Raw genomic sequence first — 15722 nt, 5'->3', positions numbered from 1 at the left:
AGTATTAAGTGTAAAACTATAACAGTCACTATAAGAACTACGGTACTATTAATGTTTAAGAATTAGTGCCTGAGTTTGCATTCTCCCTTCCTTTCTCATCCCTTCCTTCCTTGCATTTGTAAGTCTGCAGGCACACTGCCTTATTTTTACTGAACACACACAGAGTGCTCAGCAACTCATCAGATGAAGAATGAAGTAAAAACATGTTTAAATAAAATAATAAAATTATCACAGTCTCACAGAGGGAGAAGAGAAAAATACTTATTGATGAAAAAAAATCAGCTTTTTGCTGCTTTTCTATGTATGTGTGGTAAGTCATCCACAACTATCGTTTTTGTTCCTCCTTCCTTACCAAGTTAAAGTACTACCTTTACACCAGGAAGAACAACTGTGACCGTCCAGATATTTTTTGGCCTACAACTGCCATCAGTCCCAGAGAGCATAGCTAATGGAAAGGAATGCTGTGAGTTATAACTCAAAAATATCTGGAGATCCAGAGTTACCATCCTTGACTTAAAGCAGATTGTGTTGGAATCCTCCCACTTGGACATTTTGTGCTTCCATATATATATGAGCAGAAAAGTAACAAGAATGGAGAGGCTGCCACGGTCAATGATGGCGCTGAAGCTGAATCACTGCAAGCCCTCCAAATCTTGCATGGATACTCCTGCAAGTTATTTTCACCTAGCCTCTGCAAAATTCAGCATTAACTGGGAAGTACTCTGGAGCACACCTACAGCACAAGCAAGTGTTCCTAGACAGGATCACTGCTCAACCACTGTAAATCCAAGTCAAATACCACATTCATTTCTCACCTCAACTCGGATAGCAGGTTTGCGGAGTTTTGCCATGGTGCTTATATAGACCAGATTGTAGACTATGTTTTCCATGCAGCCACGAAAGTTCTGCTGATAGGCAAGGCGATGTTTTTCATGGTTCATCACACCTCCAAAGAAGATCTGCAAAAGCCAGAACAAGAAGGCAGCACCTCAGCTAAGGGCACGTGACTTCTCAATGCCCAGACATAGTCCAGGCTCAGCCAATGGAAGAAGGGATCTAGAGCTGGGGATCACTGTAAGGTCTAAGCAATCATCAGCTCCGTGAGAAAAAGGCGAGGAACATTTGATCTAAGCTTACGAAATTTCAAATCCTTCACCAGGTCATAACATATATAACTTGTAAATTGGCCTAGCACAGGGATTCTGGGACTTGTAATACAAAAAAGTAATTTTTCCAAGCTCTGCCTGTAGACCTTTCAAGTAATTTCCCACCACACTGACACATTACCTCTTTGTCCAAGTCAAGTTGTTCAAATGCCCCATTTAGACGGAAGCGTAAGACTTCCCCATCCAGGCTGAAGTTGACAAACTGTCTGTAGCGTTCAAGACGAAATTGGTGCCAGTGTTGGTCATCCAAAAGGCTTCCTAGTTTCATCTTTGTCTCTCCTCCGCTGGTGTTGAGTGAGCTGTTGCCTGGGGGGAGAGACATGTGTCAACATGTTGTTGGAAGACAGTGTCAACAGAAAAGCAAAGGAAAGTCAACCTTTTGGGGAAAATGCTTATCCCATCTTCAAAATGTGACTTTGCCTTTGGCCTAGCAAATGTGCTTCAGTAAACTAGTATATGAATGCAGGTTGGAATTGTCTATTCCCATAGATAACTGAATTTCCCCCCAACATTGGAAATCAAATATGCTGGAAAATTATGAACACATAGCAGTAAGTTGAGAATCGTTCAGATTTTCTAGTGAATCAAACATTAGTAGAAGAAATGCTTCAGATAATGTTGACTCCCTAGAAATCCACTCTGCCCAAACAATAGGAGAGAAAGCAGAAGGCACTCCATCATCACTACCACCATGACCATATTCTCTTCATGCTCTTTGGGCAGAATGTTGTTTAATGAACATCTTTCTCCATTCTTTAATGCTTCACCCAGCAGAGAGTTTGAGGGAAGAACAGACAGGTATGCCAAAACACCTTTCCCATTTGAATTTATACATAAAATGGGAATAAAATGGAGCTATCTGCAGGTTAAACATGAAGTACACTTAGTACATGGAAAGATCTTGTAGCACCTTTTAGACTACTTTCTACATCTGAGGAAGCAGGCTGAAGTCTGCAAAAGCTCATGCTGCCAATCACATACTCATTCTACAGAATAACACGGCTATATCTTTCAATGGGGTACACTTGCTATTTGGAGGCTTCGATGTAGGATTACAGAAGAAATATGTAAATGTGGTGGGACCAGGGGCCAATTTTCCAGACCAGAAACTTTCAGAGATTTTATGGACAACCCAAAATTGAAAAGAACAACACAGGTTTTTAAAAAATCAAACAACACAGGATGACCTGCCATCTATTTAAAAGGTAAAATGCCACTCCTGATCCAAAGAATTGCAATTTGGGAAGAACAGGGGTGCTGCAGGCCACAAAAAGACCCACCAAGGCCACACGTGGCTCCAAATTGCACATTGCCTATTCCAGGTGTGCTTTCTGCTTTAGCAATCTGCTTGATTCTCACACAACCAAATTGTGACTCTCCTCCTTTGAATACCAAACTATTGTCTGAGTGGCTAGTTAGTGTATAATTCTTCCTCCCAGCCTCACCAAGACTCATGCTAAGAACCAGCTGGGCCTGATGCAGTTCCACACGGATGTAGTCTCCCTGGGCCCCTGCCCCATACATTAGGAGGCCTTCACGCTCCATTGTCTTGAAGTTGAACCCGAGTACGTCTTGGGTAGTACGGATGGTTTTGGTGCGGAACCTGTATGCAATGGCGTCATCACCATCAAAATATAAGATATCAGACTCTGCAGAGAAGAGGGAAGAAAGAACAGGTGTGTGGTTATTGTAAGTACTCTCCTATCCTTTTTTCTCTTCCTGTGCAATGAAACTGTTTAAGGACCATCTATCCTAAATACAGTATATCCAGTGAACACTTCCATGTCAGTGAAACGCTGGATGTTCCCCAAGTTCCAGTGCAACACTGGAAGTTACAATTACATTACAAGTAATTACAGTTCAGACTGTAAACCAGTGCAGATTCTCTGCCCCACTGACATGGAACCCACCCCACTCCTTATCTGGCATCACTACTGAGGTGAAAAATGAAAAACATCCTCTGTTCTCCACCAGTCTAATATGGAAAAAATGAAACAGTTCTGTGCTCCAGGTGTGTTTTTCTTAAACTGGGAAGTTAAGACTAGCAGCCAAATCACTTACGGTAATAGCAGCCATAAAGCCCCACGCGTAAACCAATATTCCCTTGTGGATTCCAAGCCACAGGAATAATGCGGAGGTAGCGAGCCAAGATGGGGTAATGCAGCTCATGACGGACTACACCACTTGCATTCACGTTGCCAAAAAATGTCTACACAAGAAAGCAAGAGAAAAGCAAGCTCTGAAGAGATACTACTCAGATTACCAGCATGAAGAGCTATTGACTCATTGTTTCCACACAAATATGCACATCCTAGATTTCAGAACTAGGAGCAAAAGGGAAGGACCATGAGCCAGCCAGGGAGAAGAAACAATGGAGTGCAACACATCAGTAAAAGAGAATGGGTATTTCCACATTGAAAGTCCCAGATTCGATCCCTGTCATACCCACTATAAGGAACTCAGGTTGTAAAGGATGGAAAAGGTCAGTTCCCAGGACCTGGGAGACCTGTCATTGATCATAAGAAGCAATAGAGAGCTACACTAAACAGTCACAGTATGAGGCAGCTCCTTATATTCTCAGTCAACAAAGTAAACCACAATTGTTTAAAAAATAATTAAAAATAAAAACATAAAATAAAAACATAAACTCAAAGCATATACGTATACATCATTCCTTCATCAGATCGTCATTACAAATACAGTTACATCAGTTAAGCATTAAATCCCACTTATTTTGCAATATACACGAATTCTATTAATTTTTACACTGAGCAGTATGCATTAATATCTATAAGAGGGTTTGAGGATAAAGAGAGAAAAAGCAAAGTTAATTTTGTATATACAACTTTGCGCCCATTATTTCCATGTTTCTTGTTAACTTCATTCCAACACTTCCCTCTTTTAATACCTTCCTTCCAAGTTTCTTTCTCCTTTCCAAATTCTTCCAATCTCTCCTTTCTCATTCATCCTCGTCTTTCCTTATCTCCCTTTTCAGTTCCTTCCTTCCTTTTCATCATCTCTTCAATCCTCAGTTGGCCTTCTTTTATAACTTTCCTTCCTTAAACATCCTTCTCTCACTCTTATATACTTACTCTCACCCTCTTCTGCTTATTTAACCTCCTTACCCTGCTAACAAGAACCCTATTTTCTTGCATCTTATACTTTCATCCTCTTCATATCATTCGTTCCTGGCTTCTTTCCCATCCTCTCTGGATTTAGTTTTGCTTAGTAATGACCCTCTTGTTCCTATTTCCCACAAATATCTCTGTTTCAATGTCGGAGCGGAGAAAAGAAAAAAGAAAAAAGAAAAGAAAAGTTTGCTTCCAATTTGTGCTTTATTTGTGTATATCTATATATGTCTAGATTTATTCTAATAAATTATCTACAATTACTGCTTATGTGTGATCTCTTAAGCCTATTTTATATTATACTTGACATTTTCTAGTAATTCACTATTAGTCCTGTAGATAAAATAGTTTTGTTTTTATCGAAATAAGTACTAATGAAGATAAATGAAAAGGAAAGAAGAGAAAGAAAAAAATATACTAGGAAACCTTCTTTATTTCTGATTAGATTCCTGCAAATATCTTCAAATCGATTTTTAGCAATAGCTTCTATCCAGATGTATACCCTCTCCTTTTTAACGTAGACTGTATCTTGGAAGCTAAGTGAGGCTATTTTCCCCCATTCATCCAGATATTCTAGTGTTTTGATCCATTCTTTTTCTTTCTTATTTATCATTTTATATCTTAGAAATTCCGTTAATTCATCCATTTCAATAGCGTCATAAATTTTAATTAACCAATCTTTTTATACTCGGCATTGCTTTTTCTTTTCATTTTTGAGCTAGTGTTTGCCTTGTAATTAGATACAAAAAGGATCTTCCCAAAATCTTTATCCAGTTCCTCTTCCCACATATTTAATAAGAAAGTTTCAGGTCGGAATGGTAGCTTTCCTCCAATAATTGAGTTAGTAATATCCTGAATCTTCATCCAGTACTGTCTAACAAATTTACATGTCCAAGTTTCGCATATGTTAACCAATTTGTAGTTTGCCTTATTTCAATCCGTTGGATAGCCTCTTATAGCAGAAACAGGGGGTATTTTGGGCATAACTCTGAATTTGTACTTGTTCCAAATCCTCAGTAATGATCACCTAATGCAATGTGTGTTAAATTCCTTATTGGCCTTCACTTTATCATACCCAAGATAGGCGTGCCAACCAAAGAGGAGGCCATCGCTTTCTAATTCTAAAAGTTCATTGTTTTCAAGTAAGATCCATTCTCTAAGCCACGTGAAACAAGATGCTTTGAAATAGTTTTAGATTTGGGACTCCAAGCCCTCCCCTTTCTATAGAGTCTTTCATTACTTTAAGCCTTATCCTAGGTCTTTTTTTCTGCCAGATAAAGGTGCTTAAATCCTTGTGTCATTTCTTGAAAAAAGAATCCTTAGTTCTGAGCATCTGAAAAAGAAAGAGCATTTTGGGGAGTATGACCAACCACAATTTCTGATATAGCATGTTTTCAATTTTGTATTAACAATTGCTACAGGAAAGGAATGCTACAAAATTAATTTGCTTTGTCTAATGTGTTTTGACAGGAAGAGGGTCAAGCAAATTAAACCAGTGAGGACCCATCTTCCAGCCATTATAAGGCCCTTCTCTCACTGCTAAAAATCCACCCAGCAAGACTCAAGTCTCTTCAAAGGTCTCTTCTGCCTTGTTATATCTGGTAGAGCAGTTATCATGTAACTTTGCAACATGGCACATTAAAAAAATGCTATGAGAGGGCTGAGTCTGATGCTAGTCGTTACACTCTAGGTAAAGCTTGGAAGAGTGACTATTTTGGACTACAACTCCCAGAATCCCCCAAACAGTATATCCACATACTTGATTCCATCAGATTTGGGAAGCTACCGGTAATATTAGGCTGGTTGATACTTGGATGAAAAAAACACTAAGTAAGTTCAGGGATCTGCAGGCAGGACTAGAAAAGAGCTCTGCCTAAAATCCTAGAGAGCTGCCTCTGGTCAGTTGACAGTATTCAGCTAGATGGACCAAGGATTTGACTCCTCTTTTCCTTTCTCAAACTCTGATCTTATGGCTTGTTTTTGTTGTTATTAACTCCATCAAGTCGACCCTGACCTTGTATAGGAGACATCTCCAAGATCTCTCTTCTCTGCTGCTCTGCTTAGGCCCTGTAATGTAGGGCCCAAACAGACAGGCCAAAATAAAGCTGCTTCGGGTCACTTTGGAGGTATGCTGTTTAAATGATGCATGCGTCCTGGTTGGAAGCCACGCTTCAGTCCTAAGGACTGGAGTGTGGCTTTGGTGCAGCTTCTGGACTCTTAGAACACATGCATCATTTAAACAGCATACCTCCAAAGTGACCCGAAGCAGCTTTATTTTGGCCTGTCTGTTTGGGACCATACTCATGACCCCTAATTGACTCTAGCCATCCAGCATGTGGTCTTCTCTTTCTACTACCCTCCACCTTCACTAGCATTATTATCTTTTCTAATGAGTCATGCCTTCTCATGATGTGGCCAAAGTATGACAGCTTCAGTTTGATAATCTGGGCTTCCTGGGAGATTTCAGGGTTGATCTGTTCAAGGACCCATTTGCTTGTCTTTTTTGTTGTCCATGATATCCTTCTCCAGCACCACTTCTCAGATAAATTTATTTTCCTCTTATCTGCATTCTTCATTGTCCAGCTCTCACATCCATACATCATGATGGGGGGAATACAATGGCTTGGATGATTCTGACTTTAGTGTTCAGTTGTATATCTTTACTCTTTGGGATCTTTTCTTGTTCTTTCATGTCTGCCCCTCCCATTCCTAGTCTTCTTCTGATTTCTTGACTATAGTCTCCATTCTGATTGATGTTTGATCCAAGGTACGGGAATTCTTTTACTATTTCAATTTCCTCATTGTCTAAGTTGAATGTATGTAGGTCCTCCATGGTCATCATTTTGTTTTCTTTATGTTCAGCATTAAGCTCATCTTTGCACTTTCTTCTTTGATCTTCTAACTGTTCCATGTCTGTGATGGTTTCTTATAGTAGTATGGTTTCATCCGCTATCTTAGATTGTTGATATTGCTTTTCATGATATGGCTATAAAAATATAATCTACAGAAGCATTAGAACTGCTGTAGGTTGGGAATGGGGGCTGTGAAATCTTACAAGGGCTATGTGGGCTGCCCAAATGCCGCCCGCCCTAATCTGGAAGCAACCAGAAGTCCAACTATGGTTCAGGAAAACTGATTTTTTTAAAAGGGCAAATATTTCAGGGTTCCCTGTAACCTGTTTAAAAGGAGGCCTCTATGGCTATTCAACCCATTTTCTTTCGCCAGAAACAGTGCAGTCTGGAAAGGTCAAGGGCTGCAGAGGGCTAAAATATTTAGGGTCATACTTTCCCCACTCCGGATCTACAAATAAAACTGTTCGCATTTTGCATTTTAATATCTTACTGAACGTCATTCAAAGCTAACCTGCAAAGACCACATAACACAACATAGATGTTGGCATGAGTATCTATTATTTCTAAAATGTGCTGTTTTATCTCTCCAGGCACAAACACTTATGGTTGTTTTTTTACTTGAGTCTCTTTTTCTATAAGTAGTAAAATAAATTTGTTACATAGACTTTTAAAATTCTTCAGCAGGTGATACTTATGTTTATGCTAAAAAAGATTATGAAATTACAACAAACCCACGCACTATTACCAATTTATGCTGAGTTTTTTTTAAACAAAATACCTGTTCATAAAGACTTCTAGATGCTTCTACTACTCATTAAAGTATTAAACAGTATTTTTATGTTATTATATAGGTCTATTCATCTAGTTTCAGGCATTCAACATTACTAATATTTGGGACTCCATATTTTCTAATTCTTTCCTCTATTTTGATCATTGTTCCTGAACATACCATGCTTAATGATCTTGCACGTACATGGCTTGCAAGAACTGTAGTGGGATATACAACTCAGATTAACAGGCAAAAGGGCTAAATGGGGTATTTTGCTTGAATTCCATATTATGATCCCATGTATTTCTGCACACTCTTTACACTACTGTTCAATCATCTGATTACAGTTTATAATGCTGCTAAATCTCTGTCCCTCTGTTTTTACTGATTTCTTAATTTCATTATATTTTTCAAGTGAAAGATCTTGACTAATTGTATGTATGATAATTACTGTTGCAAGCCACCTTGAGATCCTTATTAGTCTGAATTAAAATGTGAAGGGACTGATTACAAATTTAAATTGCAATCAATAATTTTCATTAAAAATCTACATACCTTTTCTGCATATTTGAATCATCACATATTGTGGACATCATACACATCTGCATTATCTCATGTTACTGAGAAGTGGGACACATTTTATGGGAATCGGTTCAAGGTTAGGCTCACAGTTCACTTACACTGGGATTGAAAATACTGGACCCTCCAGATGTTTTGGACTTCAGCTCCCAGAAACACCCAAGTGGCATGGCCAATGGGAAAAGGTTGTGGGAGCTATAATCCAAAACACCTGAAGAGCCAAAAGATTGTTCACAGTGTATATTTCTCATCGAAATAAAACAGTGCTTGACTACAAAAGCATGGAAATCACAAATGTATCCAGTTCTTCTGAAATGGTCATATGTCTGTGGAAGGCCTTAGGAGTGTCAGATAAAGCTAGCACTACCACCTCCTTCCTTGTGTGAGAGCAAATGGCAAGATATTGCATCTCACTGGCACAGTGTAGAGTTCTGTAATTCAGTATCTTCTCCCCTCCTTGAGGCTTTGTCTCCCCAGATGATCGGATGGACACAGACACACACACACACCAGCCATTTGGTGGCAATGAGATACTAGGCGGAGGGAACAGCTGACTGTATTTCAGCAACCAGCCATAGGAAAGCCATGTCACTTTCCTGGACCCCTGGAGGACCCCCAGGATGATGTCTTTATTGTCCTGTGGCCACTGCCAGCCATTACCTGACTGCCTATTCCCCACCTACCCTACATTATCCACCAAACAGCAGTAGAGAGGTGCCCCAGCCCCAGGAGTGGCAATGTAAGAGCTCAGGGAGGAAAAAAGATACTTCTTTACACCTTGCTCAAAGAGTCAAGAGTGGATGGACAGTTGGATTTGATTATCTGTGCAACCCATAAATAATACATACACAGGTGCAAATTGGATTTACACCTTTGTATGTAACCAACAGGATGCCAGCCAACAATTACGCTCTTACCCAATTGCTCCCTTGTTGAAAATAAGGCTTCCAGTTACTGGGATGGTCCCCATAGAGGACGATGTACCGCGTCACCCAATTGTAGCTATTGAAGGTGCCCTGGGTGGCAATGCTTTTGATATGGGCTTTCTTTGTCAGGTCAATCTGAAGCCAGGGCTGCTTGTCATTGGGATCAGGGGACCAGCCACCAGCACCTGCACAAGAAAGGGCGGAGAGGACAGAAACAAGAGAAAACATCACTTTCAGTACCTTCCAGACAGTGGCAGCTGGTGGTTTCCATGTTAATAGGCCGGTAAATCTGTCCTGAGTTTCAGTCTGAACTTGAAGGGAAGTATCCAAGGTGTGGAACCTATTTGGAGGAAAGGGTTCAGTACCTTGGATAGCTTATGTATAATGCAGGGTAGATTTACCTTTCTCACTTGCACCAGTCACCACTGCTTTCAGAACCAAAATACATAAGTTGTGGTCAATAGCTCTCTGTCATGCCTTAGGGCACGCCTGTGCAGGTTCTGCTACCCCAGAACAACCACAGATTAGTCTCACTCCATCAACTAAAGTCAGAGCAAACACCAAACCCTACAATAGGATCCTAGCTTGCATCAATTCTTCTATCTGCATATACCAGTTTAAGCCAAATATTCACACTGTGCATGCTTAGCCTATAAATTTTTTTTCTCCCTAAAACTCAAAACACTAAATCTGCAGGAGATCAGTGGGTCAGCATTTAAAGACCATGAGTAATTCTGACCCGGGGAACATAGTAAAAAATAACTACAAAGGGACAGATTCCACTATGAAGCTTTGCTTGTGAACCTCCTCAGGGCAAGTGGCCACTTTTGGAAGACAACCAACAGAGCTAAATAGGTCACTGGTTTAGGCTTATGTATGCTAATGCTACTGGGCCAGAAAAAGAGCATGTGGGATGAGGGTTGCTCCTTCTTACTGAACTCACCATAAATCCGAGCGAAAGTGGCAGCACGGAAGATGTTGGATCGAGAGGATGAGGCGAGATTCCACGTGTAGAGGGGGCCAACCAGTTCATAATCACAATGCCCTGGAACAGCAGGAGGAAAAGTGTGAAGAGGAGGCACCAGAAAATGTATTTTGCTCTACAACATCCAGAATTCCCCAGTCCCCTTGGCCACTAAAATGAAAGAGGGGGAAATGTTCTTTTTTGGACATGGCCATGCTGCCTAGGGGATGCTGGGAATTGTAATCCAAAAAACTGGGAGAGGGCGTCTTCACAAGCTTCTTTCAGTCTTCTGCAAATTGTAGTCCAAACAAGTAAAAAAAAATTCCAGTCTGTAGTCTCAAAACATAATTTGTTCCAGCCAACCCACAACCAAAGCACTGTGACAGGGACTCATGTTTAGGTGCACATTTGGAAGCAAATCACCTCTGGCTCTGCAATCTGCAAATGCCACATGTCTGTGGTTAACCAGCAACCAAAAGTACCCCATGCATGCTCTGAGGATAAACTCATCTTCATCACTGAAATCAGGCTCTTGGACTGAACCTTGAAAATAAGATGGCCCCGGGCTTTCCGTTTTCTCTCAATAGACACAAATATACCAATTTCATTACCATCACTCTACCCCAGGATTTCATATGCTTGGCTCTCCCCAGGCAGGTGGCACACTCATCCCAGGCATCCCACATATGCTCTGAGGAAAGGCTCAACTCCATCACTGACCCCAACCTTCTGGGTTAAATCTTCAAAATAAGGCAGCCCTGGGCTCTCCGTTTTCTCTCCACAGCCACAAATATAAACATCTCCATACAACATAGCCTTTGACTCTACCCCAGAATTTCATATGCTCAGCTCTCCCCAGGCAGGTGGCACACTCATCCCAGGCACCCCACATATGCTCTGAGTATAAACTCATCTCCATCACTGAACCCAAGCCCCTGGGCTGAACCTTGAAAATAAGGCAGCCCTGGGCTTACCATTTTCTCTCAAAAGCCACAATTATACCCTTTTCCCTACCACCATTCCCCTCGACTCTGCCCCAGGATTTCATATGCTCAGCAATCCCCAGGCAGCAATCCCACACTCAGAGCCCACACTTGCCCACAAACTCATCTCCATCACTGAATCCAAGCTCCTGGGCTGAACCTTGAAAATAAGGTGGCCCTGGGCTCTCCATTTTCTCTCAACAGCTACAGATATACCTGTTTCCCTACCACCATAGCCCCCCCCCCCACTCTACCCTAGGATTTCATATGCTCAGCTCTTCTCAGGCAGGTGGCACCCTCAGCCCTTTGGGGCTGCAAAACTACAGGGCTGCTTAGTAACATAACTTATTACAGTCCATAGACCCAAAGTTTAAACATTGTCAAAATATACATGTCATCAATCTTCCCGAAATAAAATCCCCCACACTTATGAAAGAATCATGGAAGTTGCTCAACTCTGACTGTCCCTATATACATAAGAGAGTTCTTGCTGCCTAAGAGAGAAATTTGGCAACTGCAAGAGTCAGTCACATTCGGGCATTACATAAAAAAAAAAGGTCTGATCTTCCTTTTATCTCACTTAATAACGGATAGATTTTGGCTTGTTGAACCTGGTTATAAAGACTACAGTGCAATAAAGTATGGATCATAGACTCTACATCCCAGTTATTACATGGGTATAATCTTTCAGCATAAGGAACCCCGCCACGAAGTATGGAATATGCATTGCCTTAATAACAGTGCCATCCATGGCTCCCTCCCTTCCTTCCCTCCTTTCCTTCAGGTTGTGTGCGTTTGTGTATGTGTATTCCTCCCACCGCCTTTCCACTGCAGAGAGTGGCTGTGACACGCCCTTGCAGGCTCAGTTCCTGCCTTGTTATCTTCTGGAGAGCAAAGATGGGGGGAACCCTCACACGTCCTTGGCAGGGCCTAGCAATGAGACAGCAGAACAAAGTGGCCGGCAGCAAAGGAGGTTACTTTGGGAGAGTGGGGTGCTCCCAGGTTACCTCAGCATTCAATGGGAGACCCAGCAACTCAAGGGCAGAGGCAGGAGGCCTCCTCAGTCCTCCATTCCAGCAAAACAAACAAACAAACAGTAGGTGCCTCTGACCCTCTTCTCCTCAGATGTCCAGATGTCCTAACTGCAAAGGAGGATAAGGCACTGCAAAATGGAGGATACTGTGAAATAAAAATCTAAAAACACTCATAGAAATACAAATCCATGCTTCTAAGTCATGCTCAAAATGGAGGTTTTGGAATTCCTCTTGGACAGAAGGCCAAAATGGAGGGCAGGTCCAGGAAAAGGAGAACATCTGGTCACCCTGAGCTTCCCATGCTCCTAAATGCTAGGGTTATGTTGAACCTCCAGGGCCACTGCCTCTGCACATGTGTAGAGTGCTCTTCCATGAACATGTGCAGAGTTCAGAGCCACACAGACCGCCTGGGTTAATGATGATGGAGGGCGAAGGTGGGCATGGAAGCAGGGTAATCAGATGTCACAGCTGCAAAGGAAAACAAGGCATTCTCAGTCATGCTCAAAATGGAGGATGTTTTGAAATTCCTCCTGGGCAGAAGGCTGAAATGGAGGCTGTGTCCTGGAACAGGGGGACATCTGGTCACCCTGCATATAAATGTAAATCCATGCCTCTTAGTCATGCTTCAAAGGGAAGGCATTTAGGGATTCCTCCTGGGCAGAAGGTTGAAATGGAGGGCAGGCCCTGGAAAAGGAGGATGTCTGGTCATCATATAACCTGACTGTTTAGGCGGGAGCCTTCTGGTGGAAAGATAGGCCCCCAAACCCTCCTTGGCTGCATCCACTATGGAGAAATAATGTGGTTTGATACCACTTTAACCGCCACGGCTCATAGGGGCCACAACAAATGACCATTCCCAGAATTCCATAGCCTTGAGTCGTGGTGGTTAAAGCAGTGTCAAACCGCTTTATTTCTCCAGTGTAGATGCAGCCCCACTCTATAGATCTCTCTGACTTGAGACTTTGGAGGGAAAAGCTGGATGGCATGGAAATAAACATCTTGCTTGCAATGTCTACTTCCACTCTGTATGTGAGATGCTAAAGGGAGACACAAGCCTAGCTGCCCATGGTGAGGGCAGAGTAATAAGGTGGCCTTTGGTTTGGGTTCACCACCGCCACAGGTCCAAGCAAGCAAGCCCTTCCTTCCTTCAAAAAACATTTAGGGGTAGCCATATAGCAAATTCAATAACATCCAAACCGTGCTACCTTTTTTGGACCAACCAAAATGCACAATTACATGTTATAAGCTTTCAAAGTCACACTGGCGTCTTCATCAGGCAAACAGGTGAAAGAAATGGAAGTCACTGAAATTGCAGGCCTACGATTAACATCTTCCATTCCTTTCTCCTGTTTTCCTGATGAAGAAGCCGGCGTGACTTCAAAAGCTTACAACATGTTATCGTGCATCTTGGTTGTCCCAATAATGGTAGCATTGTTTGGATGTTACTGACCATCATTCCTTGTGGGAAGTGTGGGCCCTTTGAAGGCGGGCGTTTGGGAAGTCTGAGGCCTACGTTCCCACAACTGAGCAGAGCCCAAGAAAGGATGAAGGGGGCCACTGTGTCTCCTCTCAGAAGCTTTCCTTGCCAATCCAGTTCCCAGCACCCCCCCCCCCCCAAAGAAACTGGAAAGAAGGCTCTCTGAATCCACACTGAATAAATAAACCGGTTTAACACCACTTTGGCTGCCTTGGCCCCATTCTGCGGAACTCTGGGAACTGTAGTTGGTTGTGACAGCACAGCTTTACATTGGAGAAATAGTCCAGTTTGACAAAGCTTCAACTGCCCTGGCTCCATGCTATGGAATTCTGGGAATTGGAGCTGGTTGTGGCAGCAGAGCCACATGCCGGTGTCAAACCGGGTTATTCCTCCAGTGCAAAGCTCTGCTGCCACAACCAACTCCCATCCCCAGAATCCCTTAGGACTGAGCAATTAAACCGGTGTCAAAGTGGATTATTTCTCCAGTTGCCACAACCAATAACCATCCCCAGAATCACACAGCATGGAGCCAGGTCAGTTGATAAAGCGGTGTCACAGCAGATTATTCCTCCAGTGCAAAGCTCTGCTCCCACAACCAACTCCAGTTCCCAGAATCCCATAGCACTGAGCAGTTAAACTGGTATCAAAGCTCTGCTGCCACACAACCAACTCCCATCCCCAGATGACAGCTGTTAAAGCGGTGTCAAAGTGGCTTCTCTATCCAGTCTGGAGGACGAGGGGGAGCCTGGCCCCAGAACACCTACCACCACCACCCCAACTCTCCCCAGCGGAGCCCCTGATTCTCCTTCCCCAAGGCTCCCTCCCTCCTTCCTTCCTTCCCCTTCCTTCTTTTCTTCCTTCCTTCCTTCCTTCTTTTCTTTCCCTTCTTCCTTCCCGTTTCCTTCCTTCCCCTTCCCTCCCTTCTTTTTTCTTTCCCTCCTTCGCTTCCTCTTCCGTCCTTCCTTCCTTCTCCCCTTTCCTTTCCCCCTTCCATCATTCTTTTCTTTCCCTTCTTCCTTCCCTCCTTCTACTTTTTTCTTCCTTCTTTCTTCCGTCCTTCCTTGTCTTCTTCCTTCCTTCCTTCTCCCTTCTTTTCTCTTTGCCTTCTTTTTCTTTCCCTTCTTCCTTTTTTTTGTTTTTTTTTCTTCCTTTCCTTCTGTCCCTTCCTTTTTTTTTTTTTTTTTTTTTTCCTTCCTTCTTCCTTCTTATTTCCTTCCTTCTTTTGCCGCAATGCAGCTGAGGAGGAGGCTGCCTCCGCTGCGCTGGTCCCGGGACAGAGACTCACGCCAGAAACAGTGGCGCTGCAGAGGCTGAGGAAGGATGCGAAGACAGAGCTCAGAGGAGCAGGGCCCAGCGGATGCCCTGCTGCGGATGGGGGATGTCCGGAGCCCGAGGAAGGATGGCGGCCCCGCGGGGATCTCAACCACCGCCGGCCTTGCTGCCGCCGCACGTTGCCAGACGCCGCCGCGCCTGGACCCAGCGAGAGAAGCAGGCAGAGGAGCCAGGCGCGCCCCCGAGAAGAGGAGGAGGGAGGAGGAGGAAAGCGGGAGGTGGCGGCGGGGACGAGCCTCCTACACCCGGATCCGGCAGCACCCTCCAGGCGGACCCTTGGCGCGGGAGGCTTCCTCTTCCTTGGCTTCTGCTGAGTCTTCTCTCTCACACCTGCCCCCCCCCCCAACAACTCATCACCATCAATGGGACGCATAAAATAAATGACAGTTACTTGCCCATGGGAAACCTTACTGGGAAGCACTGCGGGATACTTGCCTCATTAATGATATTGCATTTAATACTTATGGCTTTTTTGCCCATAGAGAAGCATTGAGGATCTTGCCATAGGGAAG

At 43.1% G+C, this 15722-nt stretch overlaps 1 protein-coding gene across 1 annotated transcript in view; it reads right to left on the bottom strand.

The window, feature by feature from the left end:
• CNTNAP1 (contactin associated protein 1) overlaps positions 1 to 11558 on the bottom strand; it is a 36213-nt gene extending 24655 nt beyond the window's left edge. Inside the window, exons 1-7 of the mRNA XM_042473615.1 lie at positions 11483 to 11558; positions 10364 to 10465; positions 9412 to 9605; positions 3228 to 3375; positions 2612 to 2815; positions 1288 to 1472; positions 816 to 959 (exon numbers count right to left, since the gene is read on the bottom strand). Of these exons, the coding sequence (XP_042329549.1) occupies positions 816 to 959; positions 1288 to 1472; positions 2612 to 2815; positions 3228 to 3375; positions 9412 to 9605; positions 10364 to 10465; positions 11483 to 11558 (1053 nt within the window). The remainder of the gene's footprint in view (positions 1 to 815; positions 960 to 1287; positions 1473 to 2611; positions 2816 to 3227; positions 3376 to 9411; positions 9606 to 10363; positions 10466 to 11482) is intronic.
• Positions 11559 to 15722: the final 4164 nt, after the last annotated feature.

This window comes from Sceloporus undulatus, chromosome 6, assembly GCF_019175285.1.
Source record: "Sceloporus undulatus isolate JIND9_A2432 ecotype Alabama chromosome 6, SceUnd_v1.1, whole genome shotgun sequence".
NCBI lineage: Eukaryota > Metazoa > Chordata > Lepidosauria > Squamata > Phrynosomatidae > Sceloporus > Sceloporus undulatus.
The sequence above is the reverse complement of the archived record's forward strand: the minus strand, read 5'-3'. Positions and strand labels throughout refer to the sequence as shown.